Genomic DNA, 25,809 nt, shown 5'->3' with positions numbered 1-25,809 from the left:
TTTCTGAACATTCAAAATCAGTGTGAAAACAGCATGAGTTCGCCGTCAAAGTGTTTGCAAACCAGATCAGATCCACATTGCTCTGAATCAACACCAGGTTAAAGAAGGAAACAGTGCAACAACCCCACAGGGGTTTGGAGACCATTCAGATGCTGATTTGGGAGTGGGAAGATGTCACCCCTCCCACTGCAAACCTCGGTACATCAGACCACAGCAATGGAAAGGCAGGTTTGGGATTGTGAGCACAGCTGTTGTTTCCTCCCTCTTCTGCCTAAGGATAGGGAAGGTGAGCTGATGTTGATTCAGACTGAGCAGCAGTGATGAAGCTATAGAATTAAGCTCCTATGATGTGCACCGATATCATACTGGCTCTAAGAGAACTGCTGCATTTCCAGGTTTCTACCAATGCCTTTAAAGACAACATCACAGCAAAAGAGAGATCATCTGCTGTTAGCAGGTCAGCAAGGTATCCTCCCAAAACTCCACGTTTTCAACTACTTCCCCCAGTGTGTGTGCTCATAACACGATGAAGGTAGGAAAAAAATCCTGCTATTTACTTAATGCTTTTTATTATAAGAACTATGATGATCACTGTAAGGCTTAGTGACAAATCCTGTTCAGTACATGATCACCTTATATAAAACCCTGCCACACACACACAGAATGTTAAGTTACATTAAGTATGCTGTTAACTTGACAAAATACAGCCTGCTGCGTTCCACCTAACTCTGCAGCAAAGATGGCACATTTTTAAGGGTGGGAAACTGCAACGTCCTCCTTTTCCCCACCAGAAGTTCAGATGTAGCTGAACTTTTAAGCACAGCAAATGCATGTGAGGTCCTTCAGCCAAAAACGCAACGCATCAGCTCGGCCATGACACTCCACTCCAGATCCACGTACACACATCAGTTACTGGGATGTGACTGCCACCCAACTGCAGCAAGTAAAAGAAATTGAAACAGTCATTTAAAATACTCTATTTATCCAGATATGAAACAGGCCGGACCGATGCTGAACAAGAAGGCAGCTGAAAAGCAAAAACAAAAGATAACTCACAACGAAACAGAGAGGGAAAGGCAGAAATTACAACTTTTTGACCAGTAATCAAAAGGAGCACAGACTTGATTTGCACAGAAGCTGATGTCACTGGGCTGCGTAGTTCCTGCAATAAAGTCGCACACAGTATCGGTGGTTTCAGCCATCAGGAAGACTGAGAGGAAGGAATGCCAGTCAGATCCTTAAACACCTCAGAAGGGTGTTAATACAGCTAATATCATCTCTTGAACATTTTACCTCTTGTGGTTTTGGAGAACAAATGTAGAAATACAGCACTACATCCAGTAATTGGAACACCCTTCAAAGACAAACGTATGTATGGTGCTTTGGGGAAAGATGGTTTTAGGTGTATGCTAAAAGCACGTTAAGGCAGCTTTCCACTCTGTACCACACTTGCAGTCTTTGTATGTGCAAAGTCCAGTTAACCAAGCCTTTGGTTTATCCTTATCTGCCTATTCCAGGGAATCTAGGTATAAGACACACTCTTTGCCTGTTCATTGAAAGGTTTTTTAATGTGAAGAGAAATGGATGCTTTGGATTAGCCACGTGTGACTGCTTAGCTATATTAAAATCAACTTGATTTTCAGCACTTGCTAAACTGATCAGACTTCCCCAAAAAAGCCTCAGCACTCAAATCCTTCAGTTCATCCAGTAAGCTGATGTTGTACACCAGATATTACAGATGCACTCCTCAGCTGCAGCTGAAGGTTGGCAGGATTCCTCTCCTTTTGCCCGACATCCTGAGCCTTGCAAGATATCAAAGCCAAGAAGAACAACCAACCTCAGGTCTTGACAAACAAAGTTTCTTCCACTGGTCTGATTCAAAACACAAACATTAGGCTGTTTTCAACATACAAGTCCAATCTGTGCTCCATGAAACAACGATGAAAAAAAGTATGATGCAAACCTTGTTAAATAGTCATCCAAAATAGATGATAAAAAAAAAAAAAGCATACAGCAGCCTGATGCAAAGTCCAGAAATAGTCCAGGGCAGTGTTTGTGTATCACCGAGATTTCAGGACTACACGGAATAATGTGGCCAGCCACAAACTGTCTCATAAGAGGTTATGACAGCGTTTTCTGCTTCTAAGATGACAGTGAACAGACTGCCATACCCCATTAGAGGTTTCTCTATTGGTTTTAATAAAAAAGCAAGGAGGAAAAAAAAAAACCAAGGAAGAGCATACAGTCATGCAGCTGATCGCCGACGAATCACAAAAACACCTCGCTGCAGCTGTCCCAGATAGATTCTCATCTTTGTGCTGTCACTGGTTTTCCTCACCCAGATCTGCAGGAGAGAGAGTTAAGCAGGGGGAACAGATTAGGGAAAAAAAGGGAAAAACCCCATTGTAAGTAATATGCAGCCCAATATTTCAGATGTTCTCACTGAGAATCTGAACGCCTCCGTTATTCAGGGTGCAGGATGTTTTGGTTAATTCCTTTTCCCTTCCCACATTAGTTTTCTGCTAACGCTTCTGACTTCACCACTTCAACTCTCTGCTCAAAACAGTCATCAAGAATAATTACTCTTCCCAAGCTTCATCAAGAAAGCAAAGTTTCCTTCTGCTACAGCTCTCACCAGAACCCTGGCATTAAGCCTTACCTAATCAAAAATAAGGCCCTCCAGATCCACAGATCATACAAATCATCTATCCTGGGATTTGCTCAGACAAGTGGCTATTAGTCAAGTGGAAAGCTTACTCAGATTCTGTTCAGTGAACATTTCTCACAATTTATTAAACAATTGTACCTGAAGATAAAAGGGCCTCTTTTAAAAATACCTGCATGGAAGGATTTGTATGGCTTGCAGACGTACAGCACATTTCAAAGGACAAATTACTTCCCATGTAAGCAACCCTTCAGTCAATTTTCATAAATGAAAATCATTTCTAAGACCCAAATAACAGAGAAGTTTGGACCCAAACAATGGCATTTTAAAAATCAAATCTGAACAAAATTCCTCTTCCTTTTTGTTATTGCATTTAAAATGACTAAATATATATACATGGAAAATACAAGTCTTCCAGCTCTGAGTTATGGAGTACTTTAGAACAGAAGCCCAGTATTTCCCACTGCAAGGGGCTGTAAAGTCAGAAACTAATTTATCTCAAACTGTTTTTCTAGATATCATTAGCTACAGGCCTAATGTGGTATATTGATTTAACTGTTATTTTAATTATAATCTGACCTCACTAGAAAAGCCCTCAGTATAAAATAAATTGAATATTTGCCTGCATTTGCACTTCAGTTATTTCCCTGGAGAAATTAAAAGCTACCTGCTCTGACAGTCATCCCTGTTGTGACATTCCCAGTGTTTGGTGGGCTTTTCTAACCAAAATAATTCCTCCAGCTGCAAACTGAGTGCCTTTACACAATAGCAAATAGGTGCAGAGTTTCACATTCCATCAGGATATGATGGAATGCTACACTGCCTTATCAAAGCTAACTGCTTCTTTAAGCTTTATTTAGTAGGAAAAAGCAAAATCTGTTTTCAGTGACCACAACAGCAAAATCAGCCCTAAAACGTGCCACACGATTAAGGAGAATAAAAGAATTGAGACATTCTGAACTTAAAACTGATGTTTTAGACACAACATGTAGTCAGAAATCAGAAGAGCACATCTATTAATTCTAAAGAACCGAAGGACAAGGGGAATAGAAAGAAACCATGCTCTTCTCTTCTTTGATTCCTAAATTGTAAAGGAAAACAAGCTTGCAAGTTTACATCACAACTTGCCACAAACTGAGCTTGCTGAATAAATCCCAGCAAGAAAACCCCTTCCTGCACCTACTGAAGAGGTTCTTGCTGTCAAAACGCAGAAGCTGAACTTTTCTGTGAGTCTGGCCAATGACTTCCACCAGAGCAGAAGTTTGACTCAGATTCCAAGGAATCCACATGGAATTCTTATCTATTTTAGATAGGATCATCCCAGCTGCGAGTGCTGGAGAGGCCTATGGTCAATTCCAAAATTCAAGCCTGGTTTCACAAAACTAATTTTGATCTTCACGTGAAGGAGGAGACTTCTGATACACTGTTAACCAACTCCATCCTTTCTCCAGCCATGTGGAAGCCATTTTATGCCATAACATTATGTTTCTTAGTTAAGGCTTTTTACTAAGAAGTGTACAGACATGCTGGTGGGGAGACAATCTGCAGAAGCACCTTTAGTAAAGCTCCTTTGAACTGAGCTGACTTCCATTAGAAATGCTATCAAATTATGAACCGACTTGACTTCCAAGTGCTGTCAGATTATGACAGATTACCACAAGTTGAGGTTTGCCTTCTTGCCTCTAACTCAATGCAGGACTCTGGGAGATCACAGTTTGGCAGCTCCACTTGAATGAGCAACAAAAGCTGAGGTGCACATGGCACTCCTAAGGACACGTTCTCATTTCAGTATTCTGTTCCCATCTCTTTTGCTTTTGTACTGTTGTGATGGCCCATTGCAGGAAACTAACTGCCATGCCTCCTCCCAGAAAGAAAAACCAATACCTACTGTGTCACTTTAAAGTGAAATACATGCAATAAGAAACCTTGCATTTTCCTCGGGTTTCAGGTAAGCTGCTCCCAAAAGATTGAGAGTTTTATTGTTCTAAGTCAATAGTAATAACTTTAATCTAATTAGCAGTACTACGTTTGCTAACATGCTGCCACCTCATCTCAGTAAACAGCCACTGAGCATAACTGCTACAGCAAGGAGAACAATTGTGATACAAAGCATATCCCATATGCAACTCATTTTGTTGAAATGAAGCAGTTTCCCTTAACTGCCAAAACAAATTAAAGCTACTTTATTGCCTGATTGAAGAGAATTGCATTTGAGTCTATTGTTTCTTTCCTCAAAGTGATAGGAATCTCAGCTCAAGAAATAACCTGCTCTCTTTGCCCAACTAACAGGCTGCTCAAACAGTCAGCTTACTTTGCAACGAGATTCACATCAATCTTCAGCACACATCTCTTTCTTCACCTGCTTCTGCAAGTCTTTATCATTAGCCAACAGGAAATTGCCTCTGACAAATGACTCACCCCCCATCTCCCATGCAGGTGATGAATGATGCCAGCACACTTTACAATATACATACCCAGGTGAGCAGGAAGAATTTTCTCCCCTCAGAAGAACTAAATTTGGTGACAATGTTTGTCCTTATTCTCTCCTGGCAACCCAATGGGATTTTCTTTTACTCTGCATTAATAGGAGCTGCATATCCTTTCAGTAATGCAAATGGAACTTTCCAATGCAGCATCAAGGAGATGCAACATGACAGCTCTTCTCACTCTTCCTGCTTGCCAAACCACTACTTGCAAAATGTAGTATCCTGCTTTAGAGACGCAGGAAGCCTCAAGAAGAGATGTCAATTCAGTGTCATCCTCCATTCAACTTCTTTACATACTACACAATTACATCTTTCCAGGAAGCAGTATATTCTCTTAGTCCCTAGCAAACAGCTGCCTGCCTGCCTAAAGTAACCCACAGTTTTCCCCACTCCTGTGAGCAAGGAGAAGCCCACTACCTCGTTGGCGCCCACAGAACTGATGACACAGCTGATCTTAGTGTTCTCTTTAGACTCCAGGTAAATGGCCTGGCTCTTGTGGTACCTGCAAAAATTAAAGAAAGACATGAAAGAGATTAAACAAAGTACATGAAACCCTTTGCCGTCCAGAGACTGCAGAAGTAAACAATAGCAAGATTGATAAAGTCAGGATTCTACAAGTATTTGGATAGAATAAATATAAAGTTGTTTTTTTTTTTGTTTTTTTGGTTTTTTTTTGGTTTTTTTTTTGCTTTCCACACCACTTTTCCCATCTCTTTGCAACACAGCTGTGATCTGATCCTACACACACACTTGGCATTTAAATGCACCTTCAGAATGCATGAAGCTCTCTCAGTTTGAATTCAATTCCCAAAGCAGATTACTTAAAACAGATTTCATATCTGAAAGAGGCAGGGGCAGAGCACCAAGACACAAGATAAGAAACACATTCACAATAAGCCCATGCTTCAACAGCTAGCCAAACTAGCCTTCCACACTTCAGACATGGGATGGATTTTAGACACCAACTCCCTATTACACCTGATAAAATCTTACAGAGCAAATTAGATGCTCAAAGATTATTCGCATTTCCTCTCCAACTCCCCCCCCCCAAAAAAAATATCAGTAGAACACTGGCACAACAGATCTGAAGTGTACTCAATGCAGCTGTGCAGTCTACTGTTTTAACACCTTAAATTCCTAACACCATCTTATTTTGTGAAAATATCACCAATCACATCAAAGTGTGACTCTAACTGACTCTAAGAAGCGATACAGAGCCCCAGTAAGTACAAGTGTCTGAGCATATTTTTCACTTTTAGATCATATTTTAGTCATGCTGTATATTTTTCTCAGAGCCTTTGTATGAAAGGAAATAAAAAGCCTTCAAAATCCCAAACCAAATTGCTTAGTTTCATGGAGTTGCCTTCTTCACCCTCACCAGTTTCTGCTAAGTACTGCAAGTGTGCTGGACAGGACTCCCAGCTTCTGCTCGTGTTGCTTAGGAGAGTTCTGCAGGCAGCTCCAGTTATAATGAAACCAGTGGGCAAGTAAATTATCTTAATAAGAAAGCACCAAAACGTTTCGTAGAAATAAAAGCATAACTGTATTTCCACCTTCACCCTAACCAAGAGGTGCTTCATATTTGACATGGAAATCCAAGTTGCAGAATCAGCACAGATTCTTTCAGTAACTACTCAGTATGCAAATCCCCACAGTCTGATTGGCTGCCAAAACACATGCATTTGCATAAGCTTTACCATTATTTCTACAACAATCATACTGTAAATATGGAAGTCGTCCAATAGCTCATTCCTCAGTCTCTCCCTCTTGGCTCATGGACTCCACGTTTTCTCATTTCTTGCCAGTAACAGAAATGATAGAGTTGGCTTTCAGTGCTCCAGAAGTACTAATTACCAAAGGCCTGGGCAAAGTAATCACAAATCCTGCAACCTTTCCACACTTGTGCCCTACCATTATTCTTTCACTCTCATTTTAACAGAAAGGATATCAGCAGTAGCAGGGCAATGCAAGAGCAGCAGTGACACAAGCCAAGAATGGCACTTCATTGAGCCCAGATGACCATTAATTGATGTAAGGGAAACTATAAGCTATTCCAAACTAGACCTCACTGTGATAAGACAGGAATGCCAGTCCAGCAGCATCCTAGCATGACATGCTGTGAGTGCTTAAGCAATGAGAATTGATCACCTAGGTACAATCAGAGTGCAGAAGACACAGTGCAAATGAATACTCTGAGTGCAATCAGTGCAGACGCAGACACTGAACTGATTTTTCACTCAAAGCTTTCAATTATCAATGAACTTCAAAGTCAGACACACATGAAGCTGCTGCCCATCAGTAGATTTATGTTAACTAAGTACAGATAATAAGTCAGTTTGAGAGCTCAAGGAAACAGAGCTGTCACATGCTCCATGCATGCAGGTATACATGTCAACAGAGGCAACCTGGTGAACCTCAATAACCTCAGCCTTTTGCTGAGTTTATGCACGTGCAGGGGAACAAAAGGGATAGAATTCAACAGGAAAAGAGCTGAGAAAAAATTGCAAGAGAATTTAAGTTGGCTTTCAAGAGAAAAAGCTCCAGACATCTCTTGCTTTTGCAATACGTAAAACGTCCCACTGTGACAAGTGAAACAAGCAGAAATAATTTCCCTCACTGCTACAAAATGCTTTGCTAAAAGGCTGAGATTTTCAACTCCAACAGAAGATTGAAAGAAATCACTGCATCGTCGTGTGCAGGCAAAGTTAAAAGCAAAATGATAAGATGGCTGCTTTACTGTGAACCATAGTTTAGGATCCGGTGGAGAGTATGGAATAAGCACAAGGACAAAGAACCTGAAAGTCTAATTCCACATCCTGAAATTCCCTACACAAAGTCTGTGCTTTGAAGACAGGTTTTTATAAATGCCCCTGCAAGACCTTGGGGGCCATTACTACCTTAACCATTCACTACTCTGAGATAATGGTCCTTTCTTGGCTGCTTCAGGAAACAGAAAACGCAGCTGCTCCTGCGCTCTCACATTTACTTTTGGAGCACATACACAAATCTCTGTTCTTGTTATGCAACACTACAGTAATCTGCATGGCTGAAGATTCTAAGGAACTGTTTATTCATCTAAATATACACTGCAGGATAGTAGCTCTACACAAAAATTAGATTCTGAGAGCATCTGTGAAGTGACGAGCAGCCTGTTCATGTCTGGTTTGTGCTCCAAGGAAGTTTAAGCTCCAGGCAGCAGCTTTCATCAGAGCTGCATCCATTGAATCCTCAATGAAACTTCACTACCAGAAGACAAGCAAATGACCAATGCACAGGACAGTTGCTGCTTAGACAACAAATTCAAAACTTATTTTTAGTATGAAAATTACAACCTCATCTCATTATTTTGAGCCAACAGAGCAGATTACAAATAAGCACGCTACTTGGAAATTGCTTTCTGCTTAGAAGCGCTAGATTGCCTCCTCGATTATCTCATTTTGCATGTCTCTGATTAAAACCCACTAATAAATTTTGCACAGAAATCTTATTTTCTTTCCATTTTGTGAGGCTTCCACAGCTTAACACCCATAAAACTTCGAGCTATATCCAATCAGCAATTCTGAAGCTGTCCCTCCTGCGTTGGATCTGATCTTTTAAGGCTGTTAGGATTTGTTATTAGAAATCTTTTTCATCGTGCTTATCTGGTGCACAACATTCCTTCTGCCACCTCGTGGAATGAGGAGCTGTTGTACTACAAAGCAGAGCACGTGGGTTGTGGCAACAGCTGTACCTGCAATCACTGAACTCTGTATCTTAGCTGAGCAGCTTCAGTGCTCCACCAAACTGCAACCAATGGTGGCTCTCTTACATGACATTAGATTTGACAGAACTATTTCCCAAGTGTCACAGTGCACAATTTCTTTTTTCTATGGAGTTGTTTTTAAGTCTCCAAGCTAGCAGATACTCCAGAAAGTCTATGAGGTCTGAACACTCCGTTATCGCTTATTTATGAAAGCCATAATGATTCACCCTTGGAGGACGGAGCTAATAACTGCTCAAAAACATTTCACCCCTGGCTTCCTTAATAAAGCAATTCCTCCCTGCAGTCATTCCCTCTTCACAAAACAAGGCTCAGAATGATTAAAACAGAAATTCACCAGGACTTACCATCTTTTATCATAGTAGAGTTTTCCATCTTCTATCCGGGCCTCAAACCGCTGCGCTGGGGACTCTGCTGGTGTAGCTGGGAGGTGCTCAGGGGAGGAAGGAGAGGCTGAGTAGAGAGAAGAGACCATTAAAGACTAGCACACGTCCACCACGCAGCACCACATCTGACTGCAGAATCATTTAACGTGGCCACATTAAGCAGAAATAAGCACAGAAAGCTACAAACCCGAATTTCCTTAGAAAGGTACTTTCTTTCAGGATGACTGATTCAGCCTCGGCCTCGCTTACATAAATTGTAACATTTACTGAGACAGATCAAGCAACTGCAGTATGTATAGGTAGGTGATAAACACAAGCAACTGTAGCATGTATAGGTAGGTGATAAACACTACTTGCTTGGTTTTGTCTTACTTCTACCTCATAATGTACTAATAAAATAGGGTCAGGATTACTCCAGCATGTTAGTACCACTATCTTGAAGTGAAGTGTACAGACACACCTGGAGAGCTAAACCCAAAAACTGGCAATTCTCAATCCTCTATTTGCTTTACAGACATAAGCTGTCCAGGCACATATGAATAGAGAGAAAAAAAATCTGGCTACACATCTAGATTGCCTCATGTTTTAAGCTGTCCCCCACTGCCCAAATGTTTCAGACACCTAAAGATACACATCATTCCCTTCCCAACCCCAAACTTCATAAGAGATTATGAGACTCCACAGGGCGCCCATTAGCCACAGTAACTACACAAAGAACAGCAATTACACAGTCAAAACAATTACACAGCCAAATTACACAGTCAAGAAGCTTACAGTATAACTCTGTTCCAAACAGCAAGTTGTGAACAAGTTCCAGTGCCACTGTTAACTCACCTGGTCTCTTGGGTGATTTAAGCTGCATAGAAAGAGAACAGAGAAAGTGTCAGTGATTTGACAATGGCCAAGGATGTAACGACTTCAGATGTGGTCCTTCTTCCCATATTCTAAATGTGTGGTTTTTTTTAACGTACAGCTAAGTGGCATAACAAAACCAGAGCACCATTCCATAAGCAGCTAGAGGTGCAGATTGCCTTATAACACTAAAGGTCCAGAAACTGAACTTATTCAGAGCATTCTGACTGTCCACCACACCAAACCCATCTGACACGCTCTGTTCTCTGAGTATGATCCAACTGCTCTCAGGTTTTGCCAAACACAGGATGTGGATCATTAGCAAGACTTCTACAGCTGCCACAAAAGGCACGCACCATTAACATCATCAAAAGCCTTAATGAGCAGCCTCTAATATAAGAAATCACATAAGCCTTAAAGCAGTTAGCAAGAAAGCAGTAGGATAATCACATCTAGAAGAAATCGAACAATAAATATACACGTTGTAGCCTACCCCCATTTAATGAGGTACTGTGAGATTGGGGAGAAAAAAGAAAAGCCCCCAAAGGCTTGGAACAGAGGCTGGGATCTCAAAGAAAGCAGCACTAACATCTGTTCAGCCATGCAGGGGAAGACAAAAAACACAGTAAGACGGCTTATCACTTGGTTCTGACAAAAGGTAACATTGTTAGACAGCAGTCATTTTAATTAGGTTAATTAAACCTACCAAAATAGAAGGCAGGAGATACCCTCTTACTAAATCTTATCTTGTGTCACTTCAGAAAGCCTACTGGGATGAAACAGTCCCACATCTCAGAAAGGAACACAGGACAGACAGCTCTGTTCTTTGCAGGGGAAAGAAATAAAAGCCAAGCCACCATCCCTACCTTGTTTAGGGTTCTCAGGTCCTCCATTATTTGCTCATCCGTCAGCAAGTAATTTAGCTGAGGTATCCAGAATTAAGGTTCTCTAAAGCCCTTGACAAGGCTGAAAATTAAAGCTCAGTGATATTTCACTTCATTAAACATAAGCCACAAGGCTCCTGCAAAGTTGCATCACATTTTAATAAGGGCATTATACTTTTTTATCATACAAATTAATGCAAGTCCACCCCTATAAAGCCTCATATTTAGCAGCAAACACTACAAGACCCCTTTAACCTACTCACACAAAAGCATCCATGAACAACCTTTAGCACATTGATATTTACTTGATGGAGGCATCAAACAAGGAGCATTTTCCGTGTTTTTCAGCTTGCATTGCTGCAGAGAACAATCTGCCAGCTGAAACACAACAGACTTCCTTGAAGTGTTGTAAAATTCAGCTGAATGACACACACACAAAAAAAAGTCAGCACTTCACAACTCAATAAGCAGGAATAAAGACAGGAACAAAAACAAAAATCCACAAAACCTTGAGAAAACCAACCCGAAAAAGCAGGAGGCATAAAACACACCCTCATGTGGATGAGGATGAAATAAGATCACACAGCTCAACGGAAAACAATCTCTGAAACCAAAATAAATATATATATATATTTTTAGGAACAGTGAACAATCTCCAAGTAAAAAGAGGTCAATTAAAACTGGAGATGCTCGTGACCATCCTGCATGAATCCTAGAAGTTCACGGTTTGATGTTGCCCTCAGAAAATGTGAGTCACTCAGGAGCTGCAAGGTAAGTTTGTGAATCTGATCCATGCAAAACAAGTTGGGAATCCAACAACAAACTTCTGCAGAGTGAAGATCATTGCTTTCCTTTCCAGGTGAATTTAATTTACACAGAAAAAGGACCCACCATCACATATTTCCAGAAGCTAGGGATCATTTTAATTACAGAAAACAAAAAGGTAGGAGAGAAGGATTACCTATGTGCAGCTTTCTATTTTTTGGTGTTATATAAAAATAAGATAAAAATAAGATTAAAAAAAAAAAATAATCTAATTCAGAGCTCAAGTCTAGTTCCTTGCTTTTGCTATGCATCTCTCCACATTAGATATCTGAAGCCTTTATCAGAAATGGAAAACACAGACTTGACAAATATGACCCTTCTGGGAAATGTTTTGTCACATCTTGAAATGAGAAAAGCCGTGGTTCATGGAAAAAGTCATCTCCTATCTACAGAATCAATCACCTCAACATTTATGTATAATGTCCTTATACAACTTCCCTTTGTGAAAAAAGTGCCAGAGGAACTCAAACTGATCTCCATGACAAAAATCCCCACCTAGTTATCTCATGACACTGTGGAGTTTAAGTTCTTATCTCCACAGATCAGCTGCACGCTATTTGTTAATCACACAATATACAAAACAAAGTCTACTTGGGCATTTTCTACATTCAATCCTGATTCTAACACCTCTATCTTTTTTACTTCCTGTGTGCAACAACACTGATGCGCTCTGCCTTGCAGGCAGCATGCTGACTTCAAATACAAAAGCCCTCCAGTGGTTCTGTAGGATATCAGGGGCAGGTTTCCTCCTCTTGTCTGGGATGGGAACTGGATCATTTGGTCGTCGCCTCAGTTTCCTCGTCATGATAGGCTTCACTTCCATAGAATCTGTAGAGAAATAAAGTTGGAGAGCTGATGGGGCCACTGGGAGAAGAGTAAGAATCAGTAACTTTCTACAGAGGGCACGAGGAAAATGATGTTTTCTCTTTCACTCAGAAAATAGGTTTTTCTCACGACAGCTTCTAGCATCCAAGCTGGAACTGCTGACAGTGAATACGAGCTCTCTTTTATAATAGGTCACTGCTGAACAACAGTGTTGTGATGCCATGGTTACAGCTTTCATTGTCTTCATGTGGCACAGCTGTTTGGGGAACTCAACAGCTCCCTTAGGTACAGGTAACTGAAGCACAGCAATGCTATGACAGCTCACGAAGAAATTCTCTCATGCTAACACCGCATATCTGCTTCCAAGCAGATCACTTAAAAGGAGTTATCTGCTAATAAAACTGGAGTAGGTAGCAGCATATAACACATCAGCTCCAAATCAACCATTCTTTCTCACATCTTCAGGTTGGAACACTAAGTAATAAGTGCATGAACGCATATGCATTCAAGATGGAGACTGACACATGGAGCTTCAAACACAAACAGGATTTAAACTCAGATGATCTGAAAAAAGTCTCAAATTATGATTAAAAAGTGAGCTCAATTGTAAAATTCACAACAACTGTTGTTAGGAAGAAAGCTGTAGCTTAAGCACTGGGGAAAATAGTCTAAAATTGAAACATCTCAACAAGTCACCATCCCTGGAGGTGTTAAAGAAACATTCAGGTGCTGTACTGAGGGCCATGGTCTAGTGGGAAATCTTGGTGGCAGTTGGATGGTTGGACTGGCTGATCTTAAGGTCAATCTTAAGTTGGAGACAACCTTGGTGATTCTATGATTCTATGATTCATTCTCCACATTACAGTTTGTCTAAATGACTACAGGCAGTCTGAACTGCTCAACTCAACTCTCAAACTCTCACAGATAATTCCTTAGTTTATGAAGATAGCTTGAATTGGCAAGAGACCACATCAAAAATGCTAAACCCAACACATCACTGTTCCTTCTATGTGCTGAAAGCTATTTGTCGTTGAGTACATACAAATCACAGCCTAGAAAGCACTGATGTATATGAAGCTTCCATGGCTCCCTTTAGACACCACATGCTTGAGTTGCTCAGCACATTGAAAACACAAACTTACTTTTCTCCCTACAAAGGGTGCAATAGGAAGAACATTCTGCATACTAAGGGAACAAACATCATGAGAAAAGATTTCAAAAATAAGTAAAAACTGAAGTGTCACTCCCAGCAGTACACCAAGGAGTAGTTTCCTTCAAAGCTGAGTGCTTTGTATTACACTGCACACTGATAGCTTTGTGGACACTAAAATCATAAGCTACTGTGTTAATGGAAGCCCCTTTCCTGCCATTTGTGAAGACTTGATTTACAGGAGCCTCAAAAAGAGGGGCTTGAAGCACTTTCTCAGGGTGCCATGCAGCCACGCTGAGGCTTTTCCACCTTTTTTTAAAAAGTTCTTTGAAAGGAGCTGTCACAAAGCTGTTACCTTAAAATTTGAGTAAGGATATCATTTGACCTCAGCAACTTGTATACAGAATTGCAACAAGTCAGCTGAACGCTAATACCACATCAGCCCCCAGAGAAAAACACCTTGAAAGTCTTCCATTTGCAATGAAACACGTGAAGAGCTGTGAGATTCTTGAGATTTGTGATAACTTGAAGCCATTTTCAAAGAGCTGCTAAAGTACCAGCAGATTTCACCTGAAACACAAGCTTACATGAGCCTTAACAGGTGAGAACCACACAGGGCAGTGCTCCAGGAGGCAGCAGCTACAATCTACAGAAACTGCAAGCAAGTCCTGATGCTCACAAACCAGCCTGCTATTCATCAGGTTGCCAACTTGCATTCTTGCTCACAATGAGCTTCTCTATAGGTTTTAGAAATCACTGAGTGCACGCAGGTTCCATTGTGCTCCTTTCTCAGGCTGCAGTATGCATTCGTGATCAATTCTGCTATTTCTAAAGGAATCAAATTGCATTTCTGCTGGTCTGGAAGGAGGGAGATAAGAGAGGCCTAGCACACACACACACAATGAATTGCTTCTCCACAGTTATTTACATGCCTTTTACCAGAGCTGTGCCTGATGAAATAGCTCATCTCTTCAGGACACATAGCAGTGGGGGAGATATTTCCCAGAGGAGAATTCATCTGGTCCCCAGATCACACACATGACCCCTGAATACCTCTTTTTACCCTCCTCTGTCTCCCTTCCACTCTGCAAATCCCAACCCTGACGTTAACAGCTGTCCTGCCTGCTGATGGAGACCCTGGATTCCCTCAGATCCTCAATACAGTGGTGTGCAGATTACAAAGGCAAGAATCTACTCAGACCTTGATCCTTTAATGAAGATCTACTTGCAAGATTAACACTGTATGCCAGCTTAGCAGTGAGGAAGCACAGCCCAGAGTGACAATAACAAAGTTAAGGCAAGGACACAGAGAGTTTGTAAGATCAGACAAACCCATAAAAACAAATCCAAAAACAGACAACCAGCACAAGGTGTTTTCCAGACCAGATCAGCCCTAATGGTTTGTACAATTCCACCAAACACGTTTCATCTCTTGTTTCTGAGCACCAATTAAGCTGTTAGCTTACGTAACACTTGTAGATGCTAAAAAAGATAAAAAAAGGTCCAATTCATGGACAGACCTCAGCAACACAGCCAACACCATCTGTCCATAACATGTGGGAGTTGCTTCTTGTAAGGAAATCAGACCAGACCTTTGGTTCTGTACCAGAGAAGCACAACCTCTGAAGGAAGCCAATCAACCCTCACTCCACTGAGTCCACTACTGACAAGGCACCAAGGGTAACAAGTGGTTTCATACAAGAAATTTGTCCATTTAATGCTCATTTTCTAGAGCCTGGACATAAATGCAGCTAACTGAAATCAATCTCTTTTACCAGGTTTAAGTAGCACATTTTAACCTTTGCTGTTTACCTTCCCTTAGCTTCTTAACCACCTGCACTATTTAAATCCTGATAGCACTGGTCAGGTCAACATTGTGGCACCTCTCAATAGTTTCACTGCCACGTTGCAGGAACTTAAAGAAGCCCTTTTTGTCTGCATACAGAGCAGGACATAATGAGAATACGTTTCATATTAGCATAATGAAAAAGCACAAACATATGGTAGGCATCCTCTAGAACTCAGTAACAAAAATGATTAAGATGCATCAGTTCCAACAGCCATCCCAACTGAAGGAAATTCTCACAGAATGGTAGAATCTTTTGAGTTGGAAGGGAGCTTTAAAGCCATCCAGTCCAACTCCCTGCAATGAATAGGGACACCTACAGCTCAGTCAGATGCTCACAGCCCAGTGCAGCCTGACCTCGAATATCTCCAAGCAAGGGGCTTCCAACCATGAGGACAGCCACGATACATTCAGTGAGTCAACTAATCAACTCTGAACAACCTCACAAAGAAATACTGTTCTACAACACTATCTCCAAAATCTGTCTTGAGAAGAAGCTATGAATCTAAACACGAGTTTAACTTCCAGGACTGAGTCCAACCCAGCATCCAGCACAATTTTATCAAGTCTAGAAATCACAAGAACTCAATCTGTTCTTCAGAAAGGAGAAAAAGTGAATGAGAAAGCTTCTGCAGTCTGTTCCTTCGCTGACACTGCTTTGATTTACATGTTAATAATGCAGGTCACTGAATTTTATTATGAACTACGTTCTCCACTTAAAGACCACCAATTTGTGTTGACATTTGGGAAGTTTTTAAGTCAAGCTGTCAGTATAAACCAGCAGGGCTTCTTAAAACTCTGTTTTCTAAGCAGTAGCAAAGCGGGGAAGAAAAATGACAGATCTTGTTTTTACCTCCTGTTAATTCCATGGTTAACTTTTCATTCTCAATCATCTTCTTCTTCTCTTCCAACTCTGCAATCAAATTTTCCTTAAGCTCAATTTTCTTATCTTCAAACTCCTTTGCTGCTGCCTTCTTTTCCTTGACGTAATTCTTTTCCACCTGATCTGTCTAATGCAAATCAAAAGATAAAAGAGTTAGCTAAAGAACAAATAGCTCAAGCCAGTGATTTGGCAACACCTTCTTTCAACTGCCATGCTTTCATTAGCTCTTCTGTTGAAAACTATAGCCACTTCTGCAGATTATCAACATTTAAATAATACAACAGAAAACCACCTGAAATGACTAAGGAAGCAGAACTGTTATCAGCAAAAGAATTAATTCTTTTTAAACACACTTTAATGGTGCCTCCCCTATCAAGTCTCTAACAGAGAGTTCTTCAGACTTATCATCTATCACCCCAAGCAAGCTTAAACAAGCTTTTTAAATGACCAAATGCACAAGCAGCACACAGCAATTGGAGAAAATGTGGATTTTTCATTTTCTTTTTAATGACAGCCTGGAAGTTACTGCAGGCAACAGAACTGTATTCTGTACTTAACTGTAGTAACACCAAAGGGGGAAACAAAAAATGAGAAAAAGTGCTGGTTGACAAAGCTGCAGGTTTAACACCTTCCACCCACTTAATATGTATTCTGATAAATTAAGAGTACTCACTTCCAGCTGGAGGAAAAGTTCTGAAAGAAAAGAAAGACTCAACTTAATAACTTAATTCAAGTTTTCTATAGCTATTCAATCACATTTGCAAACCTTACACAGCAGCAAACCTTGCTTTCCAGCTCAGCTACTACTTCCATCAGTACCAAGTCTACAGCCCACCCTTCTTCCAATCACAGAAGTAAATCAATTCTGGATACAAATTCCCCAGATAGAAATTTGACACACACAGCTGATGTATGGTTGGCAAAAACTGACAGTTTAGAGCAGTACTACGAATTTCAGCAACGATCCATTCAGAAATAATATTGCAGCAGTTAGATTCATCTATTTAACACAAGTGCCCGATTTCAGGCTGCTTACGCCTGAGAAAACAGGCAAGCAAGCTGCTATCTATCCCTGAAGGTTAAGTTCTAACATACAGCACTACCTTAATTCAAGTCAGACAGGATGAGGCCAATGGATTTCTGGTGTGAAACAGCCCTACTGATGTTTGTGCAAGGGCTAATAATTTGAAATCAAACAAGTCTGCATGCTTTTGTGTTTCCTGGAGGACACACTGCACAGGAAATCTTTACTCAAGACGGTGTCAAAGAAAGCAAACTAAGGCACCCGGTCCTCAAACCACCACATTTCACCAGCATTTTAACCTATGGAAATATCTGAAATGGCAAAAACTGCTCTGAAACATACTGAAGCCTGTTATCACAGAATGGCCAGGGTTGGAAGGGAAGTCAAGGATCGTGAATCTCCAACCCCTGCCACATTCAGAGCCACGAACCTTCCCATTTAATAGCAGACCAGGCTGTGGAAGCAGCCGTGTCACTTTTTACAGTGCTATGAAAGCCAAGACAGATGGCCAAAATAAAAATTAAACCTTTTGTTTGCAACTTCTTCCCTAACCACTCAGCAAGGAAGGCAGCCTGGTCTGGTATTAAGAGTGGAGGTTGGTGGTCCTGCCTGTGGCAGGGGGTTGGAGATTCATGATCCTTGAGATCCCTTTCAATCCAAGCCATTCTATGAATACTTCCATTACGGAGCTGATCATATACAGACAAATCTAAACTGCTGCATTAATATCTGAATTCTAAATTAAAAACAAAAAAAACCACGAAAGCAGAATGAAAAACCTCACTCAACGTGGGATGAATCAACACAAAAAACCCATTCCTGTAACAGTAGGCAGTCAGGTTTTTATCCTAATTCAAAACTAAGCACAATCTGCCCTCCTCTGGAAGAAAGGTGCTGATGCACCACCACTCCCTGCCAGCCAGGGATACAAGTTAGCAGTTAGTTTCAGCATTCCATTATCACTAGAAGGCCACCCTAACATAAAATATTTGCTTCTCGGAAGACAGATTTCTGCTTGCAAGGAGCAGCTTAATTTACTTAAATTCCTCAAGCAGATCCTTTACTATCCCAAAGTCTTTTAGAAGACAGCTGGCACTACTGAAAGGCTGCTGTATATTTGACATCATACAACTGCTCTGATCTATTTCACACTATAATGGGATCTGACCTTCTATAAAAGGTCTAAGATAAGAAACTACTGGAAAGAGGACAGAAAGGAAAACAAGCAAACAGATCTGATTTCCAAGCTGTCCCTCTGTGGTAACACAATAAAGGCTCTCAGAAGGCAGAGCTAGGCACTTCTAAATGAACTTGGGCCCTTGGTTCTGAGACAGAGCCAGAAAATGCAGGCAGCCCATTTGGTGTCACAGCTGTCAACAGTCACATCTGCAGCAGCAAATCCTCTGCATTTGTTGTTCTCAAGCACGAAACAGATTTCTGAGGAAGCATGCAGTGCTAAGGTGTTGGACAAGCTGCACAACAAGCCAACGTGGAAGACTGTAGGCATAATGGCAGATACAAACATTTTCATTCGTGCTATTTCACACAAATAAAGACTGAATGTTTTATTGGTGTTTAGTAAACACTCTGCAAATAACACTGATGGGGGGCTGGGTGTTTTCAAGAAAGATTCCATCGTGTTTCATAAACTCAGAAACAACCACAGCCCACCCTCAGAGCATGGAACCTTTCCTCCAGCAAGTTCCTATCGTCAGTGGAGAGTTGCATTCACCTTCTGCTGTTACAAAAATCGTAATGCAAAGGCATATGCAGCACCTTTGAAAGAAATACAGCTTACCAGCATTTCGTATCCTTTCTTTGTACTGCTGGTCCAACTTTTTCATTCTTTTCTGATATTCCTGAAGAGTACCTAAAAACAAATTGTTGATTTCAAAGGCAATTTAAATTTTTCTTTGTATTCAGTTTCCTTCCTGAAACACAAACACAAAGCTACCCCCCTTCAAGACTTACCTTCCTGCAGCTGCTGCAATTGCCTCTTAAGAGATGCCAGTTTGTCCTGATACATCCTGCAACGACAGAGACCTTTACACTGAATCATGGAATGGCCTGGGTTGCAAAGGACCACAATGATCATGTAGTTTCAAACCCCCCTGCTGTGCGCAGGTCACCAACCAGCAGCCCAGGCTGCCCAGAGCCACATCCAGCCTGGCCTTGAATGCCTGCAGGGATGGGGCATCCACAGCCTCCTTGGGCAACAAGTGAAAAACAAGTCAACATGATTTGTTTCACCATCTGCTTCAGTCACAGCGTGCTGACATTGAATCAAAAGCTTTTTAGAAGAACTTCAGGAAGCAAACAAGTAAAAGGGTATTTATCCTACAAATGAGACATCATCACTCTGTCTGAAAAAACTCAGTTTTAAGACGCATTCAAGTCAATCATTTCCCTAAGAGTTCAGCAAAAACAAGACTTATTTGTTTTAAATGTGGAAACCTATAATGACATCTAGATTTACAGACACCAGGAACTTTGCAACGGTTCTGCCACTTTATCAAGTCTCAATATTTGTGCATTACTTTCCTACTGATAAAACAGAAGGCATTTCCTCACACAGACCTTAACATTCTGCATATATGTGTGTATATTTTACGTATCTATATGTATATATTTTACACACACATATAAAACTTTCCCCAGCACACACACCAAAAAAAAAAAAAAAAAAAAAAAGCAAACCCAAAACTAAAACCAAAGTCTATTCCCAGTGTTGTTTTAGTCTTGCATTTCCTTTCTCATGTATCTGTGGTTTAACATAGCTCAACTCTTCCTGACCTGTGTGAAAAACCACACTGTTGCCAGTAAATGAACATAAAATGCTGCAAATACATCTTAGGTTGGAAATAAACTACCTCAAGTCTCCAAAAAGTTAATTCTCCCTGGACAAGTCTGACATTCAGTCACTTAAGTAATTTTCACAGGCATCTTGCCTTGGCTTGTATTAAGTAGATTCCTTGTTTTCTTTAAAGGATCTGCCTGCAGAGGGATTCATCTGCAGCAAAACTGAGCTGCTGTGCATTTCTTTGTTCAAAACATTGCTTTGCTTTATGAACTGAGAAAACAACTGAGAAGAAATGCAATTACGTGTGCTCATTAGCTATCACATTGAGCTACAGTTTAACCCAAATCTTGGTCCAAAACACTGCAGAGCTCTATACAAAAACAAGACATCTGTCCCCCACCTCCCAAGAAGGGCAGCGAAAACATAACCTCACTTTTCATCAGAATGGGCTACTTACTGTTCTTTCATTTCTACAAAGTCTTCCTCCTCATGTTTTGCCAGATCAGTCTCGCTTGCATCCTCAGTATCTAAATGAGGTAAAGAATGACTTGTTAAAACTAGGCAGGATTAAAAGCACAACAGTAAATTACTAAAAACCCCACACTTGTGCAAATACACAACCAGACTGGCAACAGGAAAAACGAATTCAGAACTGACTTGAAACATCTCATCTCTCCCTTGACACCACAAGTCATCTCATGTTAGCCCACCAGCAGATTTACAACACAGCTTCCACCAAGTTTAAGCAGCACTGACTTAAGATCCTCCACTAACTCCTTTCTATTAGTCTCACAACCCTAAAGTAAGACGGTAACACAATCTTAGGACCCTGAAGGACATTTCCCAAGCTGCTTCTTATAGCTTCATCCAGGAGACAAGGACTGAAGGAGCTCTGATTCAGAATGCCTCTGTATCTTGACCTGAAGCTCTGCAAATAGCACTATGAGTAGATGCTGTTATGGTTTACCACAGAGGTTGCACTTAAGATAACACATTTCTTGCTATAATCTGAAGTTGGCTTCTCAGCTCCATGCTGAAATACGGTCATTCTCTCAAAGCACAGACAGACCCCATCTTACATGCAGATAATAAAACCCATAAAATAAAGCAGTACAGCACTGCTAGCTTTCAGCTACTCCTTTGCAGCTCCTTTTTCCTATGCAGACAAGGGTGAATTCCCTTTCCACTCTAAGGGGTCAGCTTCTCCAGGCTGGAGTTATGGTGGACAAGGTACAGCTGCACAGCCCATCTACAGCTACATCTCCCACATATGGACAAAGGCATCAGCCTCAAAAAAAACCTGTGAAAGGCTACAAACACCTTAAACTTTATTTTTATATTAAGATAAAGTTCAACACAGAGATATAGCTCAAATTCTGACTACAGCAGAAATACTTTGGTAACAAAAAACAGAAAAGCCCTTCATACCCATTTTATTTGCACACTGCCACTGGCATCATGTATGCCGTCAGCTCTCAAGGCTCCAACTCCTTGTTCAGAAGCACACAGACACGATGTGGCAGCAGAGTGGGGCTGACTCCCATCCAATCTGACCCTGCATACTATCAGAGGGTCATTCCTCATCTCCCTTACACGTCACTGTATGATCCTACATGCCAGGATACTCTGGATTTCACTTTGGTTTTCTCTTCTCCCTTGTTTTCATGGTCCCACTACAAACTCCTCTCTCTCCTAACACCTTCATGGCCCCTCATTCTTACAGGTTTCACCCTTTCCTCTACCTGACCTCCCTTTCCTCCTCCTACCCCTTCTCACCACAGAAACACAAGCGAGCTCCGCACACCACACCTCTCCAGCACTTCTTATCCTACCGCCCCAATTACAGCCCAGGACACCCAAAAATCCCAAGTCCTCTGCGCTCTCCTCGTTCTGACTCTTCCCCACTCGAGAAAACCGCTCCGATTCCACCCCTCCAAACGCCGCCATTCTTTTTTTTAATTCTTCCACAGGAAACTCCAGCGATCGGACGGCCGAGCTGTTATTTCCGCAGCACGTTCCCGCAGCTCACAGCCCGCCCCGCTTCTACCCACCTCCCAGGGAGCGCAGCGTCGGCCCGGCCCTCCCCAGCCCCGCTCCAGCTCTACCCACCCTCATCGGAGTCTCGGGCCCGAGCGCTCCGCTCGCCATCCTCTTCCTCGGCGCTCTCCAGCTCCTCCTCCTCGTAGTACTCGGGGCCGGGAGGCATGGTCGGGGCCGGTGCCCCGGGCGGGGCTGGAGCGGGCGGCGTAGCGGACACCAGCCCGGCCGCGCTCATCGCGGCGGGACGGGGTAAGAACGGGACGCGGCTCCGCCGGGCGCTCTGGCAACAGCGCCTGGACCCGCGCGTCACTTCCGCTTCCGGTCGCCGGAGCCGCCGCCGGATGGACGCGCGGCGCTGCAGGCGAACGGGGCGGGCAACTAACAGGGGGCCTGATGGGGTGGGGGGCGCTGGGCGCGGTGGGTTGCCGAGGGGTCACGGGTTCGAGGCCCGGGCACGGCGTCACTCACTGAGTCGCGGGTTCGAGACCCGCGCACAGCAGCGCAATGCTCCGCGAGGGCGGAGACGTCGGACCTCTCGAGAGGCACGCTGTCACGCTCTGCCACCAGCTGCTATCACCGACGCTAACACAATGCCCAGCACCGTCCCTGCCCAGTGGAAGTGGGCTGGTCCAGTGCTTGCACAGCTTTCCTGCTGCTTTCCTCCGTATAGAAAAGTCTTCCTCGTTCCTCCGTGCTTTCATCAGACTACTCCCTGCCAGTCAATCGCAACTTTCCTAAGCCAAGCGTCCAAACCCACTGCAGATGGGCACAGACAGGTTATTCTCCAGCAGGACGTTGCTACAATCTGAAGGACCCAGGTGTGGATCCTGCAGTGAGATTCACATGCAGGGACCACATTAATTATGTGACCTTAATGAACGTGAAAAAGCCTCATGCTATTTCAGGCCAGGTGTTTCACTGTGCCCTTTCCCACAGCTACACATCACCTGGGAGGCACTGACTATGGCCGCATCCTTAGCAGAGTTGTGCTGAATGCTCACCTGGACATTCCCCAAATGCATGGCTTGTTGACTCACTGAGACACTACAAACAGCTAACCAAGGAGAAGGAAATAAAACAATTGGTTTTATGTAAGGAAGGACAAAACTCAAGATGACTGCAGTGCTGTTTAAAACTAGTTAACCCAGGGGGCACCAGGACATACCCTGTTCTGAAAAGAACTGCAGTAGTAACACAGCTCGTGCACTTTGCTTTTCACTAGTTTATCCAAGATCTGTTTGCACTGACTGACAATTTTTAACTTGGAACACCCACGCAAAGCATGTATTAAACCTTTTTACACAAGTAAATATTGCCTCTTACAGGAGATGAGGCAGAGACGTGGCTAAACATCAGCGCAACTGCAAGCAGCTCCCAGATCTCAACATCCCTTTGGGGGGCACTCAACTTGGCACACCAGTAAGTGTTGGAGCCACTCACCACCTCTTGCTGCCAATCACATCGGTGCCAGTGCCACCTGCACACGGACAAGCAATCCTTCCACAGGGCTCTGCCTGATGCAGAAGAGCTGACAGGGCTGCAGGGTGAACAGGAAAGGGTGCGGTGGCTGCTGCTGCATCCCAGGAGCTGCACTGCTGGGGCCGCGCTTGGATTGCCCAAATCACTTCCCCATCTTCGCACAGCTGCAGAATTAGAAACAGCACTCTGGCTAAACCCCCAATTTATTTTCCATTTCCTTCCTGTATCTCTTCCATGTGTCCACACAGTTCACCCATCAGCTCCCCAGTCAGCCTTGCTCATGCTGCTGTGGACAGCGATTGGGTAAATTCAGCAAGGCTGAGCTGGGGCTCCCCTTTCAAGGTTAATTCAACTCACATTACACTGCCTCAGCACTTTCTGTTTGTCTGAAGCAAATTTACCCTTTAGGAGAAGCTTGCACACAAAGGGCAGGTGCATTCACTAACGTGAGGGCACAGAGGAATCCTTTGAACAGCAGGAGCTGTGTACAGAGAATGAGTAAGAAACCGGATAGAGTTGCTGATGCAAAATTGTTTTAGCTCATTCTGTGGTCAAAACTGGAATCTCACTTGCTGCTTGCTCCCTCCACACCAATTCCTCCTGTTTAATATTAGCCTTCTGGAGACACCCTATACTGTCATCTCTCAGGCATCCAGTGGGAACCCAAGGGAGGAGGTTCAGCTTTAAGGAATGCCATGTTTCCCTTACAAATGCAGAAATTTAACTATCTACGCCCCAAAGAGCTATCAGGGAAAGTTTAAACTTCTTTGTCAAGCTGTTGTTCTTGGCTCGTGTTTTCATAAAAAACTGTTTTTCTCATCACAGCTCACTGACTGTTCGACATACATTCACTCAGTCTGAAGAAAGGTTTCTGCATCCTGCTTTGTCAGCATCAGCTATTTGCAAAGCAGCTGACACAGAGGCCCTGCTCTTTGTTTTTCTTTCCATTTGTAAGAAAAAGAGAGAAAAAAAAAAAAGCTACAAAGTTCAGTCTTTGTAAACAGAAAGCACAGCAACATGTTTCTTATATGAAATAGATAACCAGAAAACCTGTAATATTGGCCTTTGTAGAACAGAACACAGCTGCCCATAGCGTGGGACACGTTGCTTTCAAGTTTCCACACCTTTGGTTTGAAATGACTGCACCACGAGGGCCCTGGAAGGCAGCCCAGCAGCGACACACCAGCATGAGGCTGCATGAGGCATGGGCAGAACGCACAGCTCTGGACCTCCAGCTTTGTCCATCAGCAACATGCTTTAGAGACCCGTGGACAAGCCAGTGTAGGTCTCTATGTTCATAAAGGAACGTTTGCCTCCATATAGGAAACTGCAAAGCATGGCAGGAACAGCATTGCACCACCTTACTCTGTCTCTCTGCTCTGCAGTCATCCTAACCCAGGCCTTTCAGCCACCACTAAAGCTTCTTCTCCTCCAAGGCCTTTCCCCCTCAGGCTGTGCAGTCTTTCAGCCCCACAGCTCCCCCCTCCTGACGCAGCCCATCCTTACAAAGGCTTTGCCACACGCCAGCAGCTGCTGCAAGCCCCAGAGCCACTCTGTGATGGGCCCTGAAAACTCCTCTTGCACACCTGAACCTGTGGTAGGCATGAAACCACCTCCACACACACTCGGTCCCCATAGGCCTGAGGCTCACACACACACCTGTACACAGGCTGCCTTTCCTCACACACAGCTGGGCCCATAAACCTGACTCCCCTTTCCCACCCACCCCTGACTCCTTACAGGCCTGCCTTTACTCCACATACACCTGCCTCGCCACAGCAGCCGAGAGCCCCCTCCTCGCACACCCCACCCCTTACAGCCCTGCCTTTCATAGAATCATAGAATCACCAAGGTTGGAAAAGACCTAAAAGATCACCCAGTCCAACCGTTCACCTATTCCCAAT

At 42.8% G+C, this 25,809-nt stretch overlaps 1 protein-coding gene across 1 annotated transcript; it reads right to left on the bottom strand.

Moving 5' to 3' along the window:
- Window positions 1–552: 552 nt before the first annotated feature.
- Window positions 553–22,676, bottom strand: SUDS3 (SDS3 homolog, SIN3A corepressor complex component). The gene is made up of 12 exons (XM_042828494.1): window positions 22,496–22,676; window positions 20,844–20,913; window positions 19,558–19,613; window positions 19,385–19,456; window positions 17,236–17,255; window positions 16,533–16,689; window positions 12,591–12,686; window positions 11,016–11,077; window positions 10,132–10,153; window positions 9,259–9,364; window positions 5,569–5,653; window positions 553–2,344 (listed from the first exon to the last, which is right to left on the bottom strand). The coding sequence occupies exons 1-12, from the start codon at window positions 22,659–22,661 to the stop codon at window positions 2,246–2,248; spliced, it is 1,011 nt and encodes a 336-aa protein (XP_042684428.1). The 5' UTR covers window positions 22,662–22,676; the 3' UTR covers window positions 553–2,245.
- Window positions 22,677–25,809: the final 3,133 nt, after the last annotated feature.

This window comes from Centrocercus urophasianus, unplaced genomic scaffold (assembly GCF_019232065.1).
Source record: "Centrocercus urophasianus isolate 14NV4802_14NV808 unplaced genomic scaffold, USGS_Curo_1.0 seq_30, whole genome shotgun sequence".
Classification (NCBI taxonomy): domain Eukaryota; kingdom Metazoa; phylum Chordata; class Aves; order Galliformes; family Phasianidae; genus Centrocercus; species Centrocercus urophasianus.
This window is presented reverse-complemented; position numbering and strand designations above follow the sequence as displayed.

Excerpts from the sequence above, each read along its gene's own strand:
- SUDS3 (XM_042828494.1), bottom strand. The coding sequence starts at position 22,661 with ATGAGCGCGGCCGGGCTGGTGTCCGCTACGCCGCCCGCTCCAGCCCCG. Across the intron at positions 20,914-22,495 it reads GGCCCGAGACTCCGATGAGG|ATACTGAGGATGCAAGCGAG; the intron begins GTGGGTAGAGCT and ends TACCTCATTTAG. Across the intron at positions 16,690-17,235 it reads AACTTTTCCTCCAGCTGGAA|ACAGATCAGGTGGAAAAGAA; the intron begins GTGAGTACTCTT and ends GATTTGCATTAG.